This window comes from Brachionichthys hirsutus, chromosome 2 (assembly GCF_040956055.1).
Source record: "Brachionichthys hirsutus isolate HB-005 chromosome 2, CSIRO-AGI_Bhir_v1, whole genome shotgun sequence".
Lineage (NCBI taxonomy): Eukaryota > Metazoa > Chordata > Actinopteri > Lophiiformes > Brachionichthyidae > Brachionichthys > Brachionichthys hirsutus.
In genome coordinates this window covers 14,877,028-14,900,174 of record NC_090898.1, presented here as the reverse complement: position 1 = coordinate 14,900,174, position 23,147 = coordinate 14,877,028, and the positions used below count along the sequence as shown (strand labels likewise).

Genomic DNA, 23,147 nt, shown 5'->3' with positions numbered 1-23,147 from the left:
AAAGCCAAACTCCAAACTCTGAACGGATCCATCCCCGTAGAGGCGGTGGACTCAGGCGACAGGTTAGTGAAGTTAGTGGCTGTCCTGTAGCACCACCTATTGGACATTGTAGTAAATATAGGATTTATCAGACCTCTTCCCTTTTTATTCTCTCGTCCGACTGACCCAGAGGAATAAACAATGCTTAATTAAAGCACTTCCTAGTTTTGATTCCCTCCAAAAACCCTTTTAAAGCAGCGTCATTCCTGCTGCTCCAAATGACGTCATCAGACCAGCGTCTCCATGACAACAGAAGACCACAGACTGATAGACTGGATATAGATATACTGTCAGAACATGTGCAGGAGGAGTAAAGTGCTGTTACTATGTCAACAGAGGAAATTCGGTGAAAGATGATTAAAAGTGCAATAAAATAACTGTCGACAATCAGAAATATAAAGAAAATAACTACAGAAATAAAAATGATAATCACTATTCAGTAAACAGGAGCATTCTCCTCCACCTACTCCAGTATGTGATGACATACTGTAATCACAATGATTTTACAACCACAATGATTTTTTCTTTTTGGACTTCTGTCGTTTTGTAAAATCATCACAATGATTTTACAAATCGACAGAAGTCCAAAAAGAAAAAAGTTAAAATATGACAAAAAGTAATTTTCAGAATATCTAAACGCTATTTTAAATATCTTGCCTTTTTTGAATTAAAGCCGACTACTGATGTGTCGCGTGTGAATCGCTGGAGCGCAGCGGTGTGTAGTGTAGACACTCTTATCTGTGTCGTTTCCTCTTCCCTTTGTCATCGTTCCATGTTCACCTCCTGGGGAGTTTTTATTGTGACGTCCAGGTACTACGAATATACGACATCGAGTCGTAGAATTTGTCAAAATAATTCAATAATTATAATAACGAGTAATGACAGTCATTTCCTAAATATTTGAAATGAAACATTCATTTTATAGTGATTGTCCTCTGCAAATGTGTGTGTGTGTGTGCGCGTCTCAGCCCTCCCCCCCGCTCTCCTCCAGGTTGTGCTTAACCAGAAACTCTCTGACGGTTGGCTGATTGTCTAGCCCCGCCCACTGCTCCTCCAGGTGCCGCAGTAACTCCTCCCACTGCTGCTTGTCTCGTCCCGTCTGCCACGACAGCCGCACCACTGCACGCAACAGTGGCAGCAGGAGGGGGTGCGGCCTGTCGATTCGCTGCTCTAAAGAGCCATGCTTCACGCTAAGTGGGCGGGGCTTGTCGCCAGGCGAGATTGGCCTGTCCTCCGTCTCAACAGGGGTCAGAACGTGGACGGCGTGGTCACAGTGGTCCCGGGCCTCCTCCAGCTGGTCGACTTCCTGGAAACAGCTCGAGAGCCCCACCAGAGTGAACAACCAATGGGAGGAAGCCGGGGGTGGGGCCTGACCTTGGTCGCCGTGGTTATTTGTCCAGCCCAGCTTTTGTTGCAGTCTCTTGGCGTTGAGCAGCGGACCCAAGGCCTCCTGGTGGCGTCCCACCCTCAACACAGGAAAGACACGAGAGAGACTCAAAATACTATAACTATAAATATTCAGATCAATTAAAGTGATCAGCAGCAACTTATGGCCATGAGTCAATGTGACACCTGATCACTGGTTAATGATATCATCAGGGGTTCCGGGGGGGGGGGGGGGGGGGGCTATCTGTGCCATCATCATGTTATTGGTGATGTCTCTAAATAAATGATCCAGCAGCTCTGAGCCAATCAGGAAAGAGTCTCGACACTTTTTACTGGGAAGCATCAGGAGCCCCAAAACGTTTGGTCGAACAGTCGTCAATGCATCACATCAGGAGGCGGAGCTAAAACACACCCGTTTCCTCCTTCTCTCCACTGAATGGTCACATATATTTAAACATGACTGATCTCCGATACTAAATTAATGACCTCAGTTACCTGATCAGCAGCTGCCCCGCCTGAAGGTCGCTCAGGTAGAAGAAACGTCGAACACACGTCGCCCCCCGCAGGGCAGACAGGGAACACAGGTGAGACAGATACTGCTCAAACGCTCGACTCCGCTTGGCAATAGTCTCTGCAGTGAAGTTCCTGCGCAGCTTCTTCCCTGCAGAGATTTAAAGACGGCGAGTTAGTAGCAGAGCCCCCCCCCCCCCCCCCCCACCCCCCTTCACCTGCCAACCCTCCTCATCCTCCTCATCCTCCACCTACAACTCCGCCGGACCGACGGTTCACACCAGTAACCCGAGAGCGCCGAGGAAGACGAAAGGAAAGAGGTGACATCATTTCTACTTACGTGGGAAACAAACGCGTTCCATCTGGTCTCCATGGTTACGCCGCAGGGTGGCATGGAGCCTCTGGAAGTCGGAGTATCGGCGAGTGATGACGGCCGGGGTTTTGTCGCTGCCGCCAGACTGGATCACGTGGATAGTGTACAGCTTCAGGGGGGCGGAGAGAGGAGTTGATTCATCATCATCATCATCATCATCAGTTTGTCTGTTGTTGTTTAGATGTTGCTAAAAGGTCTTCAGCAAACTGATTACATCATTAAAATATTATCAGGCAGAAATAAAAACAACCAGATTAACAGAGGGGTGGAGGTGTGGCACTGCCCCCTACAGGTAGGAGGTCAGAGGTTTTATCCAGGTGTTTTGGGGTTCAGCGCCATCGTGATTTACAGGACGGCCTCTGACCCTCTGACGCTACTTTCTCCCAGCTCCTTGAACTCACCACGTATTTTGAGGAACCGTCTTGCACCACGCTGGCGTCCGTCACTTCGAACAACAAACTGTCAGCGAGCCGCCTCTCCAAAGAGGCGGGGCTTTCTCCGCGCAGGTTCCTCCAGCTGTCCTGAAGCTGCCGAGTCAGGTAGGCCGTGGGAGACACGCCCACCAGACTGGCGTCTGCGTGGGACAGGTGGGACACTGGTTAGCCATTCTGCCACGGGACAGCAGAGAATTCCACCCGACATCATCTTCATCGTACGCAACCCCACCTGTGCTGCTAAGCCCCTCCTCCATGGACTCTCCTGGGAAATCCAAATCACTGTCCATTCCTGACCCTTCCTCCTCATCCACATCCTCTCCTCCCCCTCCTCCACTGTCGAAGGACAGCGTCCCCCCAAGCCGATCGGTCACACACTCCTCCTCCTCGAGCTCCGCCTCCCAGCCCTCCTCTTTAGACTCCTCCTCCTCTTCTTCCTCAGTTTCGGTGCCTTGGCCATCTTTGAACAGCGAACGCCTCAGACGGTCCAGCAGGCGGGTTGCCATGACAACACCTGTCCAGCTGGAGAAACAATGGAAAAACAGCAGACGTACTTTTTTTTTTTTTTTTATAAATCAACGGTAAAAAGTTAGGGATGTCCCGATCCGATCTTGTGATCTGAAATCGGGCCCGATCACAAACTTGCAGACTCGATCGGAATCGGATGTTAGCTCCCGATCAGGAAGTGCTATGTTTAAGAGTTAAATGTTGAAATAAGACGATTAAAAGAAAAAATAAGGGACATTATGTACTGTTTTTCACACGTCTTTATTTTTGTTTTACGTAATAACGAAGTATCGGATCGGGACATCCCTAAGTAAAGGTCATCGATGCTCCCGGGAGGAAAACAATTAAATAGGCAGTACAAACAAACAGGTTTCAGGCTGTAGACAACCATCAATTACGACTACTACTACAGTACAGTCGAGTACAGTCGAGGAAGCGCAGCTAAAAGCCGTCGAACCTGACACAACACCACTAAACAGACTCCAGAATCACCTGGATGACTACCTTCACTCCGGAGGTCTAATGTTTAAAAAAAACAAAACAAGATCAATAATGGTTCAGACCGATATTATGATTTATATCATGAATCAGCTTGAGCGCAATGATAACATTTGATTTTAGCGGTCAATAAAGAACAGTAAAGATGTTAAATACACTGGGATACTGATTATTATTGAACATTCATCAACAATCTGCAGATCATTGAATCTGATCGTCACTACTCCTGCACTCCCGGCTTGTCCCGCGAGGGGTCGCCACATCAAAATCAACGTTCTGATCGTTAAACTAGTGAGATATTAAACTATATTTCCATAACAGTGAGATCAAGCCGAAGCCGGATGTCTTTTCACTCACATCCGAACCGACTCGGACGAGGAAACTGGTTCTGAATAGCAGCAGACCGACCGGAACCTCGACCCATCAGCTGCAGGGTCACTCAACAGAAGCTAACGCCGTTAGCTCAACACAGCCCTGCAAAGTTAGCGAGCAGGCTAAAAACTCTGCTAAGTCACCAGATCATATTTAGTTAGCCAAAACACCGAGGCTCTTAAAGTTTAAGTCTCAGTTCCGCTGGGGTTTTTTTTTTGGGGGGGGGGGGGGGGGGGGGGGTACTGGTGCTAAGAGCTAAAACTGTTAGCTCACATCACTTAAAGTTAGCAAAGACGCTAACAAGTTTGTTTCAAGGCTGATTCATTACTCTGAGGTTTGTCTCACTCCCCCTGGAGCTGGAAGCCGGCTTCAGCTAATCCATCCCGGCGGTTAAAGGCCCGCTAAACTCCTCCGGAGCCGCCGTGCTCGTCGGTGGTTGTTGTGGGAGTCCACCCCGACTCCCCCCAAATTGTCCCCGCAGGAGCCTGAAGGAGGCAGGACGGGGTGTCGGATGGTCGCCACGAAAGGAAACGCAGTGCTCCGTATCCGCCGGTAGGGGGCGATAGTTCACGCATTGGGCACAAAGTTGGCAATTAAAGTGACAAGCTTAATATAAATATTTCTTTATTAGAAAGATCAGCAATAGCTTCAAATTAATTCAGCATTATCACATTTTCCTAAAGTAAAAAAAATATTAGCAGAGCTACTTACAGCAAAACCCAACCACGGGTTCACCACCAGTGAATATCAGACCTGAATATGACAAATGTAATTACTACTACTACTACTACTACTACTACTACTACTAACTATCCAAGCTTAAAGTTTTTGGCTAAAAAGATTAAAGTGTTTCGGTTTCCTCAGACATTGAACGCAGCAGTGTAGGGGGGCGTGGTTTACCTGTCAACTAGGAAGTTGATAAAGTCAGCAGGTGAGAGCCCTCCACCCTGTAGCCGTAGCAGGAAGCAGCAGTCATTTGGACGACCCTTACCTGAACAGGTAAGAAGACCAGCAGCTCCGGCTCTCTGAACTGGGACTGGACCGGTAGGGTCCGCTCGGTCTGCGCCGGGTCCGAAGTGTGTGTCGTTTTAGGCGATTGAACAGGTGGTTCGAAGATTGAGGTAAATAGGGGCATGCGCGTGCGTGTGTGTGCGTGTGTGTTACAACTCCTGATGAACTATTTCCACACATTTACGATAATTAATTCTGATATATTTAAAATTTAAATTTAAATTACAGTTCTGGGTAGTTTCATCTGAAGGCGGTTCTTTTTTTTTTGGTTAATCCAGAATGTGTTTTTGATTAATTGATCCACTTTCTGGTCGATGTGTCAGATTATTGTCACGTGGTCATGTTTGGTCCAGCATGTCAGATGTTCAGGAATACTCCGTTTTTGCTTTTTTTAAAATAATCCAATCAATGGGTGGTTGAAATTTCGTCCTGTTTAAAAATGACTGAAGTTTTCAACCAGCCGGTGTTGAAGATGAACTTGTTTTTATGCAAATTAGTAACACACTGATTCTGTGTTTTTAATGAGAAACCAGGACGTTCCTGCACTGGTTCCTGATTTAAACTAAACTAAACGGAACCATGAAGCAGATAAACAGGCAACACCCATGTGCGTTCTATAGAATCATTTCCAAACGTGTTGGGACGCTGTGCAAAAAGTACATTTAAAGACAGATTCTCAACACATTTAATTTAAGATTTCACAGGAACAAGCGTCTGAGGAGAATTGGTGTTATTTTAAAGGGAAATGATTCCCTTTCTTTCCTGATGGAGGATTTGGGTGTCGTTTCAGAACCTGAATTTATGGTTCTGCATTGATGGAACCTTCACTGATGTGCAGGTTAGCCTGTTAGCATGTTAGCCTGTGGGTTGTGCAGTCAATTGTGGAGTTTTTCCTCTCAGAACTTGTCTGAGTAAAATAATCAAGTTTCCACCAGTTTTCAAAGAAATGAAAACATTCTAAAGGTAATAAAAAAACTTAAAAAAAGTTATTCTGACATTTTATACGACATGTTTAAAACAGCCGGAGGTCAGTTCTGGTTTCATCCGCGAGACGACTACAGACGAGTTTATTTGGAAATGTCACGTGACCTTTATTTTGACCTTATCATTCAGGTCACATGATCAGAGTCTGTATTATTTATAGATGAAATGTATGTTTGTTCATCTTTTTAACCCTTGTCTCTTCCATGGGGGTGGAATAAAGTCTGTCTTATCGCTCATCTCATCAAGCATGAAGTGATTCACATCTGATTTGTACAGATCTCATTAAGTTCACACAGTCCTGATTGGACTCGGTTCATCCTGGTGATGTCATCGCCACCCTGAACGTGCTGACACTCGTCTGTCGGACCGGTCCAACCGCTCCAGCTGCCGTCCACATTCCAACGTCTGTGAAAAGAAGTTGTTTAAAGTTCGCCAACAGTCACAGAAGAATTTTCAGTTCATACGTAAATGATCTTTTTTTTCCATTTCCGCTGCCGTCAGTGTTTCTAGTCCTCCCTCTGAATCACCTGCGAACGTCAGGTGTCTTCTCACCGACCTCGTTCTTTCATAAAACCTGGAACCCTTGAGGCCGTCTGGCTGGTTGAAAGATCTTACGTTTGAACTCTAACTGGTATGCTAATTCAGACTGGGCCATGAAACCGAACGTGACTCGGCGTTGAGTGGAAAACAACGTGGGATTGTCCGCAGGCGCAGCACGACCAAACAGGAAGTTTCCCCCGCAGGGAATCGAGCGGGAAGGATTTAAATATTAACAGAGATCTCCTCTGTGACTGTTGGAGAGCTCGGAGCTGGAATGTGTGACGCTAAGGCGCTAAAGGGGAGGGGTTTACAAGCTTGTGGGTTTCATTAGCTGGAGACGAAATGCTGATCAACCAGCAATTAAGATGCTAAGCTGTTAAAAACAAATAATGCTAAGATTTGTCTTTTAAATCTTTCTGTCTCAAAGTGTTTTCGGGCACGCCCCATCTGTAAGGAAAGCAAACTTTTCTTGCTAAAAAAAAAAAACCGCTCTGAGGTTTATTGAAGCTTCAAACCATTGATGTTCTGTCTTTTCCTTCCTCAGTTCAAACATGAGGTGGCGCTCTACCCTTCTTCCTGTCGTCTTCCTCCTCTCTCTCCTCCCTCTCATGACCAGAGGAGCGACGAACTCAGGATTCAAGATCTGTTCCTACAAAGTGCAAAAATTCAACAAGGCGAAAGCCTCAAACTTCAGGCTGATGCACTCCCTGACCAAAGTAAAGATGCTCAATTTAAATGTTCTGAAAGAAGCATTTAAGTTTTTATTTCATCACTTTTTTAACGACTGTATTGATACTTAAGAATTATTTGATACCTTTACTTTCCTATCAAATCATGCTAATTTTATCTGCTAATTGTTTTTTTTTTTTACGAGTGACTGTTATGTTAAAGCTTTAATGGGTACGTCCATGTTTCAAAATTAATTTGACATTCATATATAAAAGCAATTAAACAATTTTAACAAGGAAGTGGTTGAGCTAACTTGTAAAGTAAAATAAGCTAATGTGCAGGGATAGCTAGTTGGTTATCAGATACGGCTGCGTTTTTATCGTTGTTTTTTTCCAGGCCTTTTGTAAAGATGTGAAATTTGACTAATTCTGTTATATAAAGTTTAGCATTTCCCACCCTGAGTTGGTACGGCCCACGTGGAACAGACTATTAGCTGATGGTAATGGGGACCGAGGTCCAGCTCTTTAAGTCTGGCTGTCTTTGTGCAGATTGTGTCCCGTTATGACATCACAGTTCTGCAGGATGTGATGGATCCTGCAGTCATCAAGTCTCTGCTGGCGGCTCTGAACAGGTAGAGTTACAGGTACCTACCGTCGCAATCAGAAACACTGAAAGGCTCTGACTCGTTTCGTTTCATTGTTGTCACCACTTTTGATAAGTTTCTCGTAATTCCGAACAGCCAATTTATCTAAGCTTTCAAAAAAAACACATTTGTGCAAGGTGCGCAAACAGAAGAAAAGACGCACAAAAAAGTGGTTCCAACGTGTGTTATTTATGACATCATTGAGTAGCAGCAAGGACACGCGGACACGACTCCTCTCACATCCCGTCAAAGCATTGATTTGGCTTCAAACGGTTGTTAGTGGTGACATCACAATCTCCCTTGCTAGTTCATGTTTCACTTTTTTGTCGACAAAGCATCACCAAAGTGGATTTAAATGTAGCATCACTGATAACGGTTGTGTAACTCTTCATGTGCATTAATGCATAATCATGTCTGCCGTCTGCCTTCAACAGCCAAGCTGACAGGTACAGTGGATTTTATCAGCATGTGGATCATTATCTAATCGGACGTAATCATCCCAGCCAATCTCTATTTACGTCTTTACTAATCCGAACGCCTGTGATGATGCTTTTAGTATTAAATCACAGAAACTCTGCAGTTTGCTGTCAGCCGGGTCATATGAGCAGGTCCATCAAGTCAAAACCTGATTAATACTGATTTAATTCTTCACCTCTAGTTCAATCTAAAGGATGCCTTATTTCCACTCATTGTTTTGTACACAAAGCATCATTTTCTAATGTAAGCAGCTGCTCTATGGATGCGTTTCAAGGTGGTTTCTTTCCTTCTTTGTGCTAAACCAGTTTAAACATGTCTGGGACCGTCAGGGCATGGTCGCCAACCTGTAGGTCCCACATTCTAAAAGTAAAATAGCTCAGTCTAGGATCTAGGCGATGTCAGAAGCTAAAAATTAAACAGTTATGGGGACAGATTTAAAATAATGTGTTAAATTCTGTCAGAGGTGCTAGTGGAGCTGAATGGCCTTTATTTGACCTTCAGGATGAATGTTTTCTAAACGGGAGGGGTTTTACCTGCTGCACAAACATAAATTTAAGTTTCCTCAGCAATATATTCAAATCTTTCGATATATTTAATTTATACATTTGAAATAACCATTGGCAACATCAAGATTGTATGAAAATGTTTTGTTAATAAACGTGTTTGTAGAGAACATATTGCTTGGTGAAATAAATCAGGTTTGTTTCTTTAACTGTTTGCAACGTTTTTACCTAGCCTTAACCAGAGGCCTTTCGTTGCCTAAATCTAGCCAACTTCGACTGACGAGGCCTGAATTTTTATGTTAAAACCTGCCCTCTCCATATAGCTGTAACACACAGAAAGGTAGCAGACTGAGTAGTAAGCCCTGTGGGGCACCTCATCCAGGAACATTAGCATGAAGAACGAGCTTTTTTCCTTCTCCAACGTATTTTCATATGTGATTTGTTGGTGAAAAACTAATTTAGAATCTACGGTGTTTGGGTCTACGTTGATTTTGTCTGATTGGTTTATGCTAATTTTAGCATGTGGGTGCACTCTACTAATAAATGCATATCTGTCCTTGCAATATAAATGAGATAATTTGACCTGTGAAGCACGACATATCCCTTTTGGGTTACCTTAATAGACTAACAATGAAAGTTGTTGTGCGTGTGTAGATTTCTGGGAAATCTGTTCATTTGGAGCTAGAAGCTTATGTGGAGCTAACCAGTGGCAGTCCTATTGGATAAAGCATGATAACGGCCATTATTTATGGAAAAGTAGGAATCCAACACCAGTAAACGTTGTGTGTTTTAATTGCTACTAATCTTCTATCCTCCGCAATTAAAATGATCAGATAAACATCTGAAAGTCTTTACATCATCAGATCGATGTTGATGCTTCAGGTGAAACTCCGTACGCTTAGCTAATAAAATACATTTGGATGTTATCTATTGATTCCGATCTCTGTTCCTGCAGCAGTCAATTGTCTCAGGCTCCTTAATGGGGGGGGGGGGGGGGGGGGGTTGAGGATATTACAGGGTGAAATAAGTATTTAAGAGTGTTATTGCTATAAAATTCATCAAATTAACTTTTTCCCGTGAATAAATGACACTTTATGATCCTCAGCCCAAACGATTCTCATATAAACATGTCGAATAAATCTTTCTCAGAAAATGACTAAAATCTTCCAGAAATCTTCAGGGTGTGTTTTTGGATGACGTTTTGTTGCTTGTTCCTCATTGGGCAGCATGCGGTTGTGTCGCTTCAATGACTGATGTCTTCCTGTTTGTGTTGCATTGTGAGGTACGAGGAGTTCACCTACGAGTCGGTCTCCAGTAAGAGTCTGGGAAACTCGCCTGACAGCATGCAGCAGTATGTCTTTGTGTACAGGTAAGACGCACCGGTGTCCCTCTCAGCATAAAACTAAAGCGGATTTATCCTTGAACTGTCCTTCTCCTTGCAGATTCAGTTACTTCTTTTAAAACACTTCTAAAAACGTGTTTATATAGACTGGCTTTTAATTGATGGAGTCCACTGTTTTAATTACTTTTCATTTACTTTAATTAGATTTTTTAAAATGTATTTATTTTTATATTTTGGACATTGTTTTATTATTTTATGATTATTGCTGGGTACCTAGTCTCATCGCTTGTGCCCTGACGCCACTGTTGCTTTCATACACCCACTTTACATTGATTAATGTTTGTTTAATATGTATTTTTTGTTTATATGATTCATGTTGATTTGTTATTATCTGTTAAAGCACATTGGGAATTTTATTTCTAAAAAAGTGCTATATAAATAAAGCTTATTATTATTATATTCTCCTGACCCCCCCCCCCATACAGGACCCAAACGGTGAACGTATCTGGTCAGTTTCAGTACGATAAGAAGCAGGCGTTCGTCAGGAATCCGTTTGCCGTTGAGTTCCAAAGCAAGAAAACTGGTTGGTGGACATAAACACCCAAAGCGTCTCCGATGCACTGAGGACAGTCTTCAGTAACCTTCCGCTTTCTCTCCCTCCCTCGTTCTTCTTTACCTTCTTTCCTTCAGCTATCAAGAAATTTGTTCTGGTTGCTTTCCTTGCTGAGCCCAAACAGGCTGTCCAGGAGATGAACCGGCTCTACGACGTCTTTCTGGCCGTCAGCAAGAACTTTGACAACAGGGTGAGGAATCACCAAAAGGTTCTAAATTGTTCTTGGTTCCTTTACACACCAACCATGAAACGTAAAAGTGAATTGGAGTTCTACACCCCCCACCTCTGTCATGCAGACGGCGGTGGGGGTGTAGACGGTGGCACTCCTGCGGTACGCTAACCTGAACTGGTTTTAAAATGCACCGATGGAACGCTTGGTTTGTCCTGTGTTCTACTGTAAAGTATTTTCTCTATGTTTCGGTGCTAAACGTTACAGGAACGTTTCACTCTCGTTACTGTGACGCTTTACGATCATGAAAATGCATTTGTGTGTAGCACGTGATGTTCGTGGGAGACTTCCACGCCGGCTGCGCCTACATGACCCGACAAGACAAGAAGAAGATCAAGCTGTTCACCAATACGTCTTTCTCTTGGCTGATTGGAGACAAAATGGACACCACCAGCACCGAGGAGACCCACTGTCCCTACGACAGGTTGGTGTGTCATTTTTTTCAGAATCTCCACCTCCAGGGGGCCGTTGTCGCGTCGCCACGGTGAGCTGCTGTCTCCGTGGTGATGGCTGTTAATTCTTGTTTTTAATGCTCATTGAATGTCTGTGTCAGGATGGTCGTCTTTGGGGAACCCTTCCTGAAGGGGATTGTCCCGTTTTCTGGGAAAGTCGTCAACATCGCCAGAGACTTCAAACTCACCATGAGCAAGGTCTGTTGGTCCGTCCGTCCGTCTGTCTGTCTGTCTGTTGGTCCTGCTGTCAGTCTGTCTGTCTGATGACCTTTAAAACAACTAAATGACCAGGAAAACAAAGACGCCGATATAAAAACGGACTCCTGATACTCACCTCAACAAATTTAAAATGTTGAGTTTGAATGTTTTGTCGCATGTTGAGACCTGAGAAGGGTGACGGGAATGTTGATCAACACATTTGTGACTCTGGGTTCTGTTGCTTCTGCCTGACAGGTGCGGGACTTGAGCAGCAACCTGCCGTTGGAGGTCTATCTAAAGGGCTCTGCCCCTCTCCTCAAGGCCACTGCCCCTCTCCTCAAGGCCACGCCCCTCCTGATCCTCGCGAGCGCGTCGGTGATCGTCCAGTCCTTCCTGTCTGCTCTGTGATCGTCTGCTCTGGGCTCACCCACAAAAGCAACATCAGCAGCCTGATCACAGGTTCATTTTAACACGGACAGAATTATTCAGTTCGACAGATCCCTGATTGGTGAAATGTAACTAAGTACTCAATTACTTCCTGCCTGTTAATTTACCAGGTATTTTCTGGGTTCAATATTAGGCAGCAGTATACAATACTGTGCAATACTGTGCTGCCACTGTGACCCTATTTTCTCCATCGGGGTATTTCAACGGATGACCTGATGAGAATTTTATCAGAAGCATTGATTGTTCCATGTTTTATGGTGAAACACAAAATAATCAATGTTGCAGGAATGTTACACTGCGATTGATCTGATGTTAACATGATTGTTGCGTGTCTGTGCTGTGGACACGTGCATCAATCAAAGTGAAGGAGTGGACGGGAACATTCAGGTGCCATCAGCCCAGCGTACTGTCTTACAGGTGCATGTATCCAGGTGCCAATTAGAACATGTCAGATATTTAATTTGAGATTAATGAGAGTATTGATGCATCCATGAGGCAGCGAACCAACAATATCAAGCAGAGTTTTTAAATGAATGTACATCTTGTAGAATTCATTTGGGTGTTATAAAGTGTTTCAGGTATGATTGCGTTATTTTGGAAGTTTTTCTATCATATTCCCATTTTCTGTTCAAGTTTGCATATTTTGGAATATTTCAGGCATTTTAATGTTTTTAGTGTTTTTAATATTCAGTAAAGTTTTTTTTTTTATGTTGACAGTAAAATCCTGAAGATTATTTTATTGTGCACACATTTCTGCAATTAGCTGGTTCCTGCATTGTAACCACGGCAACCAATGATGTCTCCTTTTTACTGGCATTAGTCTACCTGCTCGAGGTGTTCATCAGGGAGACGAGTGAAGAGGAGGTGCTTCAGCAGAGATCATCCGTCTGCAGGTTGCTGACAGAAAATGTGCTGAGTAATTGCATTTTTACCTCGGATACAAAAAATACCTGATTCAGCAGCTTATAGAAGCACATTGCTGAAATCACTCATTTTAATTCTAATAGGTGCTGTTCTGTTGTTGAAAATGATTCTGAAGTCGTGTTAATAACTTAAGAGTTAACAATGCAGATAATGAGTTTAACAACAAAACTTCAGGTGAAAACAGTGACGTTCAGATGCTGGATGAAACTTTGAGGCGAAATCTCATAGTAAAGCGCAGCAACTGGAAATGAAAGCAATTCAAACCCATAATATATTTATAGTTCTGGCTTAATTATCTCCAGGTTACACAGCCCACGTCTAACAGTTCAGCATGAGGGAGGAGATGAACTCGGAGTTTATTTGATAAAACTTGCCAGATCAGGTCAGGTTCACAATGTTGGTTACCGCGGTAACGGACCCAGAGTTTAAGTTATTTCTATTTTTGGAACCGCAAACTCAGTTTCTCTCATCTCAAGGTGAACAAACAGAAACTAAAGAGTTTTCACAAAACCCGCTTTCTTGAACGGACCCCCGGTTGACTGCTCAGCGTTGTCCTGGCTGTTCTCTCGGCCTCCTGTAGGCGTCGCTGTGATTCTACAGATTGTTTTGTCACGGAATAACTTGTTCCGCCAACGAGGAAGAGACGTCCATTAAAAAAACAAAACAGCAGAGATCGTTTAGATCTGTTGAGATGCGTCACCAAATAGAAACGTCTCTCTGATAATAGATTATAAATCTGTTTTAGGGCAAGCTGGAATTGATGGATATTTACATAATTCTATTCTGCTTGTGATTCCAACGTTTATTTCTAGAAATGTTGGTTTTAAATGTTTCTGTCTGAGGGTCTCGGGCAAGAAGAACTTTCTTATTGGAGCTTGACTTTTCCCCCACCACCGAAATATTAAGACTATAACTATAAATAAATATAAAATTAACCCGTAAGACGGAAACTTGAGCGACGTTTACGGTCCTACGAAACATCAGCAGAGTGAGACGTCCTCCTCAGCTCCTGTCACTACTTTAGGAAACGTGGCCTTAACGGGACTCCGGCAGCTCCGCGCCGCGGTAGATGAACGAGAGACACGGCCTCAGCTTCCTCATTCTCCCGTCGGTCAGACTCCACCACCGCTCCAGTTCTGCCCGCGGCACCCCTTCCCCCCCGCCTTGAAGCCCCGTCTCTGAACAGCCATGTCCGAGGCAGAACAACTCCAGGCTGCGGCCCCGGAGGCCGCCGCCGCCGCCGCCGCCATCCTGGACGCCCTGAACGCCACGGACTCCAACGGGACCGAGGCGCTCAACGCCACGGCGAAATTCGTGGCCACCCCGGAGGGCACGGCGCTGGCATATGGCAGCCTGGTCCTCATGGCGCTCCTGCCCATCTTCTTCGGAGCCATTCGGTCCGTCTCCTGCTCCAAATCCAAGGTAAATTAAACGAGCCCGGGCGGCGAGGCTTTAAAATCCAGCCCGCTGACTGTTAGCTTCCGAAGGGCTAGTTGTGGAAGCTAATGGCCTCGGGATAGTCTGTGAAGTTGGGCAGGAAGTGATTTTATAGACAAGTCGTGAACTGAGCGGGGTTTCTGTTCAATGATAAACCAACGCTGACGTCATAGCGGCCGCGTCGTCATTCTTAAATGACGTGTACGACATTATTTATTTGTTTGTTTGCGTTTTCTGGTCGGTACTCTCGGGGCCCTTTTTATATCGATATTTAATATTGATATCCATACTGGGTGTTAATAGTGGATATGGATATTTATTGTCCATATCTTTGTTTTAATTCTTCCTCAACAATGCTGATCAAACACAGGCCTGTTCCCATTGATTGAACGACGTGATTGGTTGACAGTGAAAAACTACGGTGGCCTGTAGAGACAAAAGTTTCAGAAAAGGGAACAGCGTCCACCTGGTTCGCATCTCTGCTCCAGAACCTTATGGCATGGCCCCCTCCTCTTCTCTCGCTCTGTTGCTCTTGCTCCCTTGTCGGCCATTTTTGTAGTTTAATCCAGAGGCGTACCCTGACGATCACTCCCGATGGCTCGATCCAATGAACGGGGCCCTGCTTCCTGTTCTCCTCTTTGTCTTATCCCCCTCTCTTCCTGTCTCTATGTCTGTGCTCATCTGTCTGTCCATCCATTCTGTCCGTCTGTCTGTAGGAGCTCGGAGGAAATGATAACGGTTCTGGGTTCAGAGTGAGTATGAGAGCGAACACAGTTTGTCACTAACACAGCGGAAAGTGCACGCCGCCGGTGCCGAGCTAACGGCGGCCGAAGCGTCAGGAAACATTCACCGAACTCCTCTTCCGTCCGCTCCTATCCTCCGTCGTTCTCCTCTGCTGTCCCGGTTTGTCTCTCTCTTCTAACAGAGCAGCTGTAAATACTGGAAGCAGGAAGTCACTGGATTGTCACATATAATATTTTTTTTACATATAAGGTTTCCATGGAAACGTGACTTCACAGCGATTCAAAGTTTGGTCGTCTTCTCTCTTCGGATCAGAGGAGAGATCCGGATCTGTAAATGGATTTAGATGGCCTAACCTGCACCAGTGCATTAGCATTAGCATTAGCACAGTGTAACCTTTCAGCACATCACAGCCATGTGGCGGCGGCAGTCTGTAAGGCTAAGCTAACCAGCTAACCTGGGCGTAACTATCCACATTCAAATAATCATTAACAATTTGACTGTTTTCTTCTGTTCCTTTGATCACCGTCAGAGGTTTGATCTTGAGTCTCGTTAACGGCCAATCACCTGTCCCGGTTCTGTGGACTGGAGGGGCTTGATCCATACGTCTTGTCTATAGAGCCAACGCTACCCGATGCTAGGGAAATGCTGCTTTACCTGCTTCGATGGTGTTCCTTTGGGTATCGCTGCGTCATGGAATCAGCTATGCTAAATGCTAATTTGATTCTCTGCCTGTAGCTGAGCAGTTGCCGTCAGGAAGACGGATGCGTCACTCAGCTTGGCTGTCCTGATCGCGTTATTATCACGCAGTGAAAGACGTTCATCCGGCCGCTCTGTCCTCCCAGAATGCATCAGAAATGCCAGAGACCATCACCGGTCGAGATGCTGCCAGGTTTCCCATCATCGCCAGCTGCACTCTATTCGGCCTCTACCTCTTCTTCAAGGTGAGTTGGGGTTTCCCTTGCATTCCTCCAGGGGCCGCATGTCGCTGATCCCTCTGCTGTGGCGCAGGTGTTTTCCCAAGACTACATCAACCTGCTGCTGTCGGTCTACTTCTTCGGCCTGGGCGTCCTGGGTCTGTCCCACACCATGAGGTAAGGCCGGTCTCTGGGCGTGGACGCGGCTTCGGGTGCATCGGACCGGTTGAACCGGCGGACTCTTGTCTTTCTCCGGCAGCCCTCTGATGTCCAGAGTGTATCCAGCCTCCTTCCCAAACAAACAGTACCAGCTGCTCCTCACGCAGGGCTCCGGAGAGTCCAAAGAAGGTGAAGAACACTGAGACGCGACGGCGTGACGGGTTGGAGCGTTTCATTTAGGATGTTTCTCTTGCGTGGGCCGACTCCTGATGATCCACAGAACGTCATCCAGGCAGGAAATCCTTCTGTCAAATGTCGGACTTTAAAGATCCAAACTCCGTCTGTTGTGTTTTCCCTCCAGAAATCATCAACTATGAGTTTGACACCAAGAACCTGGTGTGTCTTCTCATCAGCACCGTGGTGGGGGTCTGGTACCTGATGAAAAAGGTGCACGCCGCCACCCCAGCTGATCACGTGACCATGTTTACTGTTTGTGTGATGTCACTGTACTGGGTAACCAATCACAAACGACCTGTTTTACAATGCCAAGACAGAGGATCGTGTGATGGCACTGATTAATTACCTGTTTGTGTTGTGTGACATCACAGCGCTGGATAGCCAATAACGTGTTTGTGTTGTGTGACATCACAGCGCTGGATAGCCAATGACGTGTTTGTGTTGTGTGACATCACAGCACTGGATAGCCAATAACCTGTTTGTGTTGTGTGACATCACAGCGCTGGATAGCCAATAACGTGTTTGTGTTGTGTGACATCACAGCGCTGGATAGCCAATAACGTGTTTGTGTTGTGTGACATCACAGCGCTGGATAGCCAATAACGTGTTTGTGTTGTGTGACATCACAGCGCTGGATAGCCAATAACCTGTTTGCGTTGTGTGACATCACAGCGCTGGATAGCCAATAACCTGTTTGTGTTGTGTGACATCACAGCGCTGGATAGCCAATAACGTGTTTGTGTTGTGTGACATCACAGCACTGGATAGCCAATAACCTGTTTGGCCTGGCATTTGCTCTGAACGGCGTGGAGCTGCTCCACCTGAACAACGTCAGTACCGGCTGCATCCTGCTGGGGGGGCTGTTTGTCTACGATGTCTTCTGGGTGAGATGATTTAATGTCAAAACCTAAATGACTGTTCGACATGAGGATGTTGTCGTTGGTTTCTTCCTCACCCATTGTCTGATTGGTGAGACGAGTCTTCATCGGGACGAAGAACAGCCTTCTTAAAATGGCGGATGTGACCTGAGACGTTTTCTTTTTTTTTAAATTTCTGCCTCTTCAACGAACCCTTAAAATCAAACGGCCGTTAGCTGATCGTCACGCGTCTAATGTTCTGTTCAGGTGTTCGGGACCAACGTCATGGTAACGGTGGCCAAGTCCTTCGAGGCACCAATCAAACGTAAGAGATTCAGCCCGGGCCGTCGTGGCGCCTGGGGGGGGGGGAGGGAACGGACGTGATCTGTATCTGTGCTCGTCTCTCTAGTGGTCTTTCCTCAGGACTTGCTGGAGAAAGGACTTGGAGCCAGTAACTTCGCCATGCTGGGTCTGGGCGACATCGTCATCCCGGGTATCTTCATCGCCCTGCTGCTGCGCTTCGACGTCAGGTAACCGCCGCCGGCGTTCTCCTGCGTGGGGCTGGATCTTCATCCTGAGGTAGACTCCGCAACAGACTCGCGCTCTCCCGTCATCTCGCAGCCTGAAGAGGAACAGCAGGACGTATTTCTACTCCAGCTTCCTGGCCTACATCTTCGGTCTGGGTCTCACCATCTTCATCATGCACACCTTCAAACACGCGCAGGTAACGAAGCCGGGACGCTCTGAGCAGGATGAAACCCGAGACGATGGGACGGCCCTCAGTAACAGATCTGTCTGCCTGCAGCCCGCCCTGCTCTACCTGGTCCCGGCCTGCGTCGGCTTCCCCTGCGTTGTAGCGTTGATCAAAGGGGAACTCGCAGATATGTTCAGGTCAGTTACCATGGTTACCTGGTCGTCATCCGACACCATCCACTTCATGGTGATACGACATGAAACGGGACACACGGATGGGAACAGCTCCACCTGGTCTCTTCTGCTCTCCTCTCGTTCATGACACCTCCATCTAGCTCCTCCTCCTCCATCTAGCTCCTCCTCCTCCATCCAGCTCCTCCTCCTCCATCTAGCTCTTCATCCTTCTTAACTCTGACATTTTAGATCTCTGCTGTAGCTTCAAATATTTTAAGCTAAAAACTTACACACTTTCTCTCCCTCTTCTCTTCCTCTCTTTTGTCTCCTTTTTTTTTTCTCCATATCTTTTCCACATCTCTCCTCACAATCTATTCTCTCCTCTTCCTAACCCCCCCCCCACCACCATTAGCTATGAGTCATCACAGGAAGTTCTTCCCGCCTCTCCCAGACTTACTTCCTTCCCTACTGTCAGCGGCTCACCTGCCAGTTTGGCTAGCTCCATGGATGCCGTCTTTATGCCGACAGGCTCCTCCCCTCGCCACCGACGTGCACAGCCCACGCCCCGCATGTAGAGGCCCCACCCCTTTCCCTATATGTCCCTTCCTGTCTCACCTGGGCAGGTAATTAGGCCATTAGCAAGAAAAGGGCCGTCATCCCTCATTACTTTATTCGTCTGTGGCTCTTTCACTGTTGTAATTGCTGAAATGTTGACCTTTATGCTAGTTTGTATTTTTATCTTATTATTATTACTGACATAGTGTTAAAAAGGTCAAATCTCCCAGTTTAAATGGATCCGGGGTCCGCAGCCGGAGTCTAATCCTTCCTGATACGAAGAGTCCCTTTGCATTGTTTTGCTGACAAACTTGGTTGATCACATGGCCTCTTCAATCAACCAGACGTCCTACTTTTTATTTACTATCAGCTCTTTGTTATTGATCAAAGGCATTAAGCTGAAGTGAATAAAGTTCCTGACGATAAACAATGGTTTCTTTCTTCCTCCCCGCTCCTCATCCTCTCCAGGTATGAGGAGGTTCCTGCCGAGGAGGAATCTGCCGAGGAGGACTCATCAGAATCTGAGAAGAAGGACCAATAGCATTCATCGCTGAACCCCCGTCCCCATCCCCTCTTTAAAAACTTTTCATCCAGCCCGTTGGCGCCACATTTCACTGAAGCCCCTCCCACTCCCCGTTTGTCACTGGGAGAAATGGGGCTGATGTAGCGTTTGACAACTATGGGAACAGCTGTCAGTCTCCGTGGTAACGGCGATGATGGAGGAGCTCAAACTCCTCCATCGTCCAGCAGGGCTCTCCTCCTGTCCTGCTTTATTTGGTGCCATACGATTCTGGTGCTTTTATTTTATTATGTGAAAGGCCCGAGCTTTAAGCCTGAATTTAAACTTTTAATTCTAATCTGGTAAATCCAATGTTTTCAACTCCTTCAGGAGTTTTGGACGCAAGAGAAAAGCCTCTGACTGGGTGTATTCTTGCCGTGATGTTTGTGAAGAGAAGCCGTTTGTATTTTGATGTTAAACAGAAGCATCGTACTCGTGTTCAGCTCGATGTCCAGCACCTCATTGTCATTTTTTTTTTACATTAACGTACCTGACCTCTTTTCTTTCTCTCTCTCTCGCTGCATTGGTACAGGACTCCGTCTTGTGGGCCTGGCTGTTTTTTTTTTTTTTTTTTTTTTTTTTTTGTGTGCAATAAAGTCTTTGGTGTTTTGATCACCGTATTGAGAAGCATAACTGAATCTGAGTTTCCATCTTAATTCTCTTAAGCAGTTTGAAATGTTTATTCTTATTCTTTACTCTTCCAGCTCGTCGTTCGTGATTATTTTAAATCTCCACTGCATAATAAAACTTTAAGTATTCGTAGTTTGGAGAGTAAAAATGCAGTAATTTAGGAAAAATGCCTTCCGGTTGAAAAACATCTTCCGGTCACGCATGCGCACTGACGCCTCGCCAGCCTGAGCTAGCGCTTCATAGCTAGCTGCGTTAGCTCCTTCTAGCCTGTTGTTCGTCTTTCGTCGGTTGAAATGGGGGAGGCCGACGTGACGCTGAATCAGACGGACGAGAAGCCTCCAGACTCGGCGTTAGTTCCCGGAGAGGACTCGGTGGTCTGGAGCCACGAGGTGGAGGTTTGTCTGTTTCACGCGATGATTGGACACAAGCCCGTCGGTAAGAGCTAATCTGAGTGTTAGCCTGTTAGCTGCTGCCCTGGTTCACTTCTGTTTGTTTGGTGATGTGTTGACTTTTAGTTTGAATTTATATTTAGATGTTTGGATTGATACATGGGTCAGTGGCGACAGTACTTATACCTAATAACCAGCTGACTACCAGTACTTATACCTAATAACCAGCTGGCTACAGTACTTATACCTAATAACCAGCTGGCTACAGTACTTATACCTAATAACCAGCTGACCAGAGTACTTTGTAACCAGCGGGCCACTGGTACTTAAACCTTCTAACCTGCTGACTACAGTACTTAAACTTTATAACCAGCTGAACAGAGTACTTAATCTTTATAACCAGTTGATTACCGGTACTTAAATGAAATGAGCAGGTACCCAAACATCGCCATTGTGATTGTGTCTCTCTTTAGGGGTGAACGTCAGTCGTTTGTGATTGTGTGTCTCTCTTCAAATGGAAATGGAAATGGAAAGCTTTATTTGTCATTGTCAACACAGTACAAGTACAGTGCAACATTGAAACAGAATTCGATGAGGGGTGAATCGTCAGTCGTTTGTGATTGTGTCTCTCTTCGTTGGTGAATCGACACTCGTTTGTGATTGTGTCTCTCTTCAGGGGTGAACCGTCAGTCGTTTGTGATTGTGTCTCTCTTCAGGGGTGAATCGTCAGTCGTTTGTGATTGTGTCTCTCTTCGGGGGTGAACCGTCAGTCGTTTGTGATTGTGTCTCTCTTCGGGGGTGAACCGTCAGTCGTTTGTGATTGTGTCTCTCTTCAGGGGTGAACCGTCAGTCGTTTGTGATTGTGTCTCTCTTCGGGGGTGAACCGTCAGTCGTTTGTGATTGTGTCTCTCTTCAGGGGTGAATCGTCACTCGTTTGTGATTGTGTCTCTCTTCAGGGGTGAATCGTCACTCGTTTGTGATTGTGTCTCTCTTCAGCGGTGAATCGTCAGTCGTTTGTGATTGTGTCTCTCTTCAGGGGTGAACCGTCAGTCGTTTGTGGTTGTGTCTCTCTTCGTTGGTGAATCGTCAGTCGTTTGTGGTTGTCTCTCTTCAGGGGTGAACCGTCAGTCGTTTGTGATTGTGTCTCTCTTCAGGGGTGAACCGTCAGTCGTTTGTGATTGTGTCTCTCTTCGGGGGTGAACCGTCAGTCGTTTGTGGTTGTGTCTCTCTTCAGGGGTGAACCGTCACTTCCACATGATCTGCATCAGAGACAAGTTCAGTCAGAACATCGGTCGACAGGTCTCCTCCTCCGTCATCTGGGACCATCTGGGAACCATGTACGACATGCAGGCCCTGGTGAGGACACACACACACACACAGCGTCGGACCGAGTTGATCATTGATCATTTGTGTGTGTGTGTGTGTGACGCAGCATGAATCCGAGATCTTGCCATTTCCAAACACAGAGAAGAGCTTCTTCCTGCCTGATGACATCATCCAGGATGTTAAAGACGGTGAGGTCATCACTACGACCAAGCGTTTCTGACACACTTATTTCATTTCAAGCTCGTCTCGACGCCGCTGGAATCATTTATCCGTAGATTTATTGTTCGTTTTAATAAGTTTGAATAAACAATTTTCTGAATACATGAAATCATACTTTAAACGTCATGTCTACAGGGAAGCTGGGCCCAGAGGAGGAGACCAAAGAGGAGTTCAGGGTGGAGAGAGAACCTCCGGCGACACATGAAGAAGGTACTCTTCTCTGTCCGTCCCGTCGTCCGTCCGTCCTTCTGTCCATCCATCCGTCCCACGGTGCAGTGGTGGTGTCTTGGTAGCTTAAGGGTTAAACCCCTGCTTGAACGAGTCGCCCGGTTTGGACCAAACTTCATCTGTTTAACATGTAATGTCTCCCCTCAGGCAGTAACTCGTCTGTGAAGACGTCGGAGCGAACGAGCAGCAGCCGGGACAAGGAGAGGGAGCGAGACAAGGAGAAGGGAGGAGGAGGAGGCGGTGAGGGAGGGGTGGCAGCAGGAGGAGGCGCGAAGGAGGCAGAGAAGAGGAAGAGGAGTCGAATGGCCGACAAACTGATATCGTCTTCCAACCCCGCGAGTCCAGGAGGGGCCAAAAGGAGACGCACCTGAGGGACGGACGGACGGAGGACGCACAGAAAAAACCGAAAAGAGGAGGGGGTCACATGACTTCTGGAGGTGGAGGAGACGTGTCACGCCGACACGTTTAACGGCCGTTGTTGTTGTCATGTGATCACACAAGGAGAAAGTGACCTGTCTGAACGCATCACAGCAACATCTCCAATCATTTTCTTTTTTGGGAGGGGGGGGGGGGGGTCTTTTATTTAGCTGCTTTAAAAACATTTTAAAGTTTGTTTTATGAGTGTAAATAAATGTCTAGTTTCTTCATGGTGACAAGAAACAAGATCAAACTGTTGTAGAGGATCCAAACAAACTTTGTTTCACTTTCTCTGTGCCAGTATTACCCAAGATGCATCACGACCGCTCACACTCGCTCAGAGGTTGTGGTGTCTTATGCTAGTAGTAGCTAATGTAGCCTGGGGAAGCCTGCAGACATGAACTCTGGGTGGATGAGTCCTCCTCCTGTAATGCAGCAAAAACCTTTTTTTTATGCAG

At 45.9% G+C, this 23,147-nt stretch overlaps 4 protein-coding genes across 8 annotated transcripts; 3 read left to right on the top strand and 1 right to left on the bottom strand.

Moving 5' to 3' along the window:
- Positions 1-692: 692 nt before the first annotated feature.
- On the bottom strand, positions 693-4,586 carry snx21 (sorting nexin family member 21). The gene is made up of 6 exons (XM_068752506.1): positions 4,448-4,586; positions 2,975-3,264; positions 2,710-2,882; positions 2,276-2,417; positions 1,921-2,086; positions 693-1,505 (listed from the first exon to the last, which is right to left on the bottom strand). Exons 2-6 carry the CDS (start codon positions 3,246-3,248, stop codon positions 1,004-1,006), a joined length of 1,257 nt encoding a protein of 418 aa, XP_068608607.1. The 5' UTR covers positions 3,249-3,264; positions 4,448-4,586; the 3' UTR covers positions 693-1,003.
- A 440-nt stretch (positions 4,587-5,026) lies between these two features.
- LOC137901124 (deoxyribonuclease-1-like) lies at positions 5,027-12,949 on the top strand. 3 transcript variants are annotated; one of them, XM_068745128.1, is made up of 10 exons: positions 5,027-5,118; positions 7,199-7,370; positions 7,872-7,954; positions 8,401-8,412; positions 10,229-10,315; positions 10,774-10,871; positions 10,979-11,091; positions 11,397-11,554; positions 11,684-11,780; positions 12,036-12,949. In XM_068745128.1, exons 2-10 carry the CDS (start codon positions 7,206-7,208, stop codon positions 12,186-12,188), a joined length of 966 nt encoding a protein of 321 aa, XP_068601229.1. In that variant the 5' UTR covers positions 5,027-5,118; positions 7,199-7,205; the 3' UTR covers positions 12,189-12,949. The 3 variants fall into 3 exon arrangements, with proteins under 3 accessions (XP_068601229.1, XP_068601243.1, XP_068601236.1); XM_068745135.1 differs by having other exon boundaries at positions 5,112-5,240; XM_068745142.1 differs by lacking the exon at positions 8,401-8,412.
- Positions 12,950-14,030: 1,081 nt separating this feature from the next.
- hm13 (histocompatibility (minor) 13) lies at positions 14,031-20,103 on the top strand. Of its 3 annotated transcripts, XM_068746143.1 has the most exons (12): positions 14,031-14,573; positions 15,305-15,340; positions 16,175-16,273; positions 16,341-16,423; positions 16,506-16,594; positions 16,767-16,852; positions 17,401-17,526; positions 17,767-17,824; positions 17,909-18,029; positions 18,121-18,223; positions 18,305-18,390; positions 19,390-20,103. In XM_068746143.1, exons 1-12 carry the CDS (start codon positions 14,340-14,342, stop codon positions 19,460-19,462), a joined length of 1,194 nt encoding a protein of 397 aa, XP_068602244.1. In that variant the 5' UTR covers positions 14,031-14,339; the 3' UTR covers positions 19,463-20,103. The 3 variants fall into 3 exon arrangements, with proteins under 3 accessions (XP_068602244.1, XP_068602252.1, XP_068602260.1); XM_068746151.1 differs by lacking the exon at positions 15,305-15,340; XM_068746159.1 differs by lacking the exon at positions 17,401-17,526.
- A 244-nt stretch (positions 20,104-20,347) lies between these two features.
- mrgbp (MRG/MORF4L binding protein) lies at positions 20,348-22,810 on the top strand. The gene is made up of 5 exons (XM_068745154.1): positions 20,348-20,545; positions 21,734-21,855; positions 21,932-22,013; positions 22,180-22,254; positions 22,420-22,810. The coding sequence occupies exons 1-5, from the start codon at positions 20,404-20,406 to the stop codon at positions 22,641-22,643; spliced, it is 645 nt and encodes a 214-aa protein (XP_068601255.1). The 5' UTR covers positions 20,348-20,403; the 3' UTR covers positions 22,644-22,810.
- Positions 22,811-23,147: the final 337 nt, after the last annotated feature.

What these genes read in the sequence shown, in the direction of transcription:
- snx21 (XM_068752506.1), bottom strand. Translation starts at nt 3,248, where the DNA reads ATGGCAACCCGCCTGCTGGACCGTCTGAGGCGTTCGCTGTTCAAAGAT. An exon ending in ACGGTTCCTCAAAATACGTG is followed by an intron (nt 2,418 to 2,709) that starts GTGAGTTCAAGG and finishes GCCCCCCTGAAG; the next exon opens with CTGTACACTATCCACGTGAT. An exon ending in GCGGGGCAGCTGCTGATCAG is followed by an intron (nt 1,506 to 1,920) that starts GTAACTGAGGTC and finishes TCCTGTGTTGAG; the next exon opens with GGTGGGACGCCACCAGGAGG.
- LOC137901124 (XM_068745128.1), top strand. Translation starts at nt 7,206, where the DNA reads ATGAGGTGGCGCTCTACCCTTCTTCCTGTCGTCTTCCTCCTCTCTCTC. An exon ending in TGATGCACTCCCTGACCAAA is followed by an intron (nt 7,371 to 7,871) that starts GTAAAGATGCTC and finishes GTCTTTGTGCAG; the next exon opens with ATTGTGTCCCGTTATGACAT. An exon ending in TCAAACTCACCATGAGCAAG is followed by an intron (nt 11,781 to 12,035) that starts GTCTGTTGGTCC and finishes TCTGCCTGACAG; the next exon opens with GTGCGGGACTTGAGCAGCAA.
- hm13 (XM_068746143.1), top strand. Translation starts at nt 14,340, where the DNA reads ATGTCCGAGGCAGAACAACTCCAGGCTGCGGCCCCGGAGGCCGCCGCC. An exon ending in ATAACGGTTCTGGGTTCAGA is followed by an intron (nt 15,341 to 16,174) that starts GTGAGTATGAGA and finishes CTGTCCTCCCAG; the next exon opens with AATGCATCAGAAATGCCAGA. An exon ending in TTGTCTACGATGTCTTCTGG is followed by an intron (nt 17,527 to 17,766) that starts GTGAGATGATTT and finishes TGTTCTGTTCAG; the next exon opens with GTGTTCGGGACCAACGTCAT.
- mrgbp (XM_068745154.1), top strand. Translation starts at nt 20,404, where the DNA reads ATGGGGGAGGCCGACGTGACGCTGAATCAGACGGACGAGAAGCCTCCA. An exon ending in GATTGGACACAAGCCCGTCG is followed by an intron (nt 20,546 to 21,733) that starts GTAAGAGCTAAT and finishes GTCTCTCTTCAG; the next exon opens with GGGTGAACCGTCACTTCCAC. An exon ending in TGTACGACATGCAGGCCCTG is followed by an intron (nt 21,856 to 21,931) that starts GTGAGGACACAC and finishes TGTGTGACGCAG; the next exon opens with CATGAATCCGAGATCTTGCC.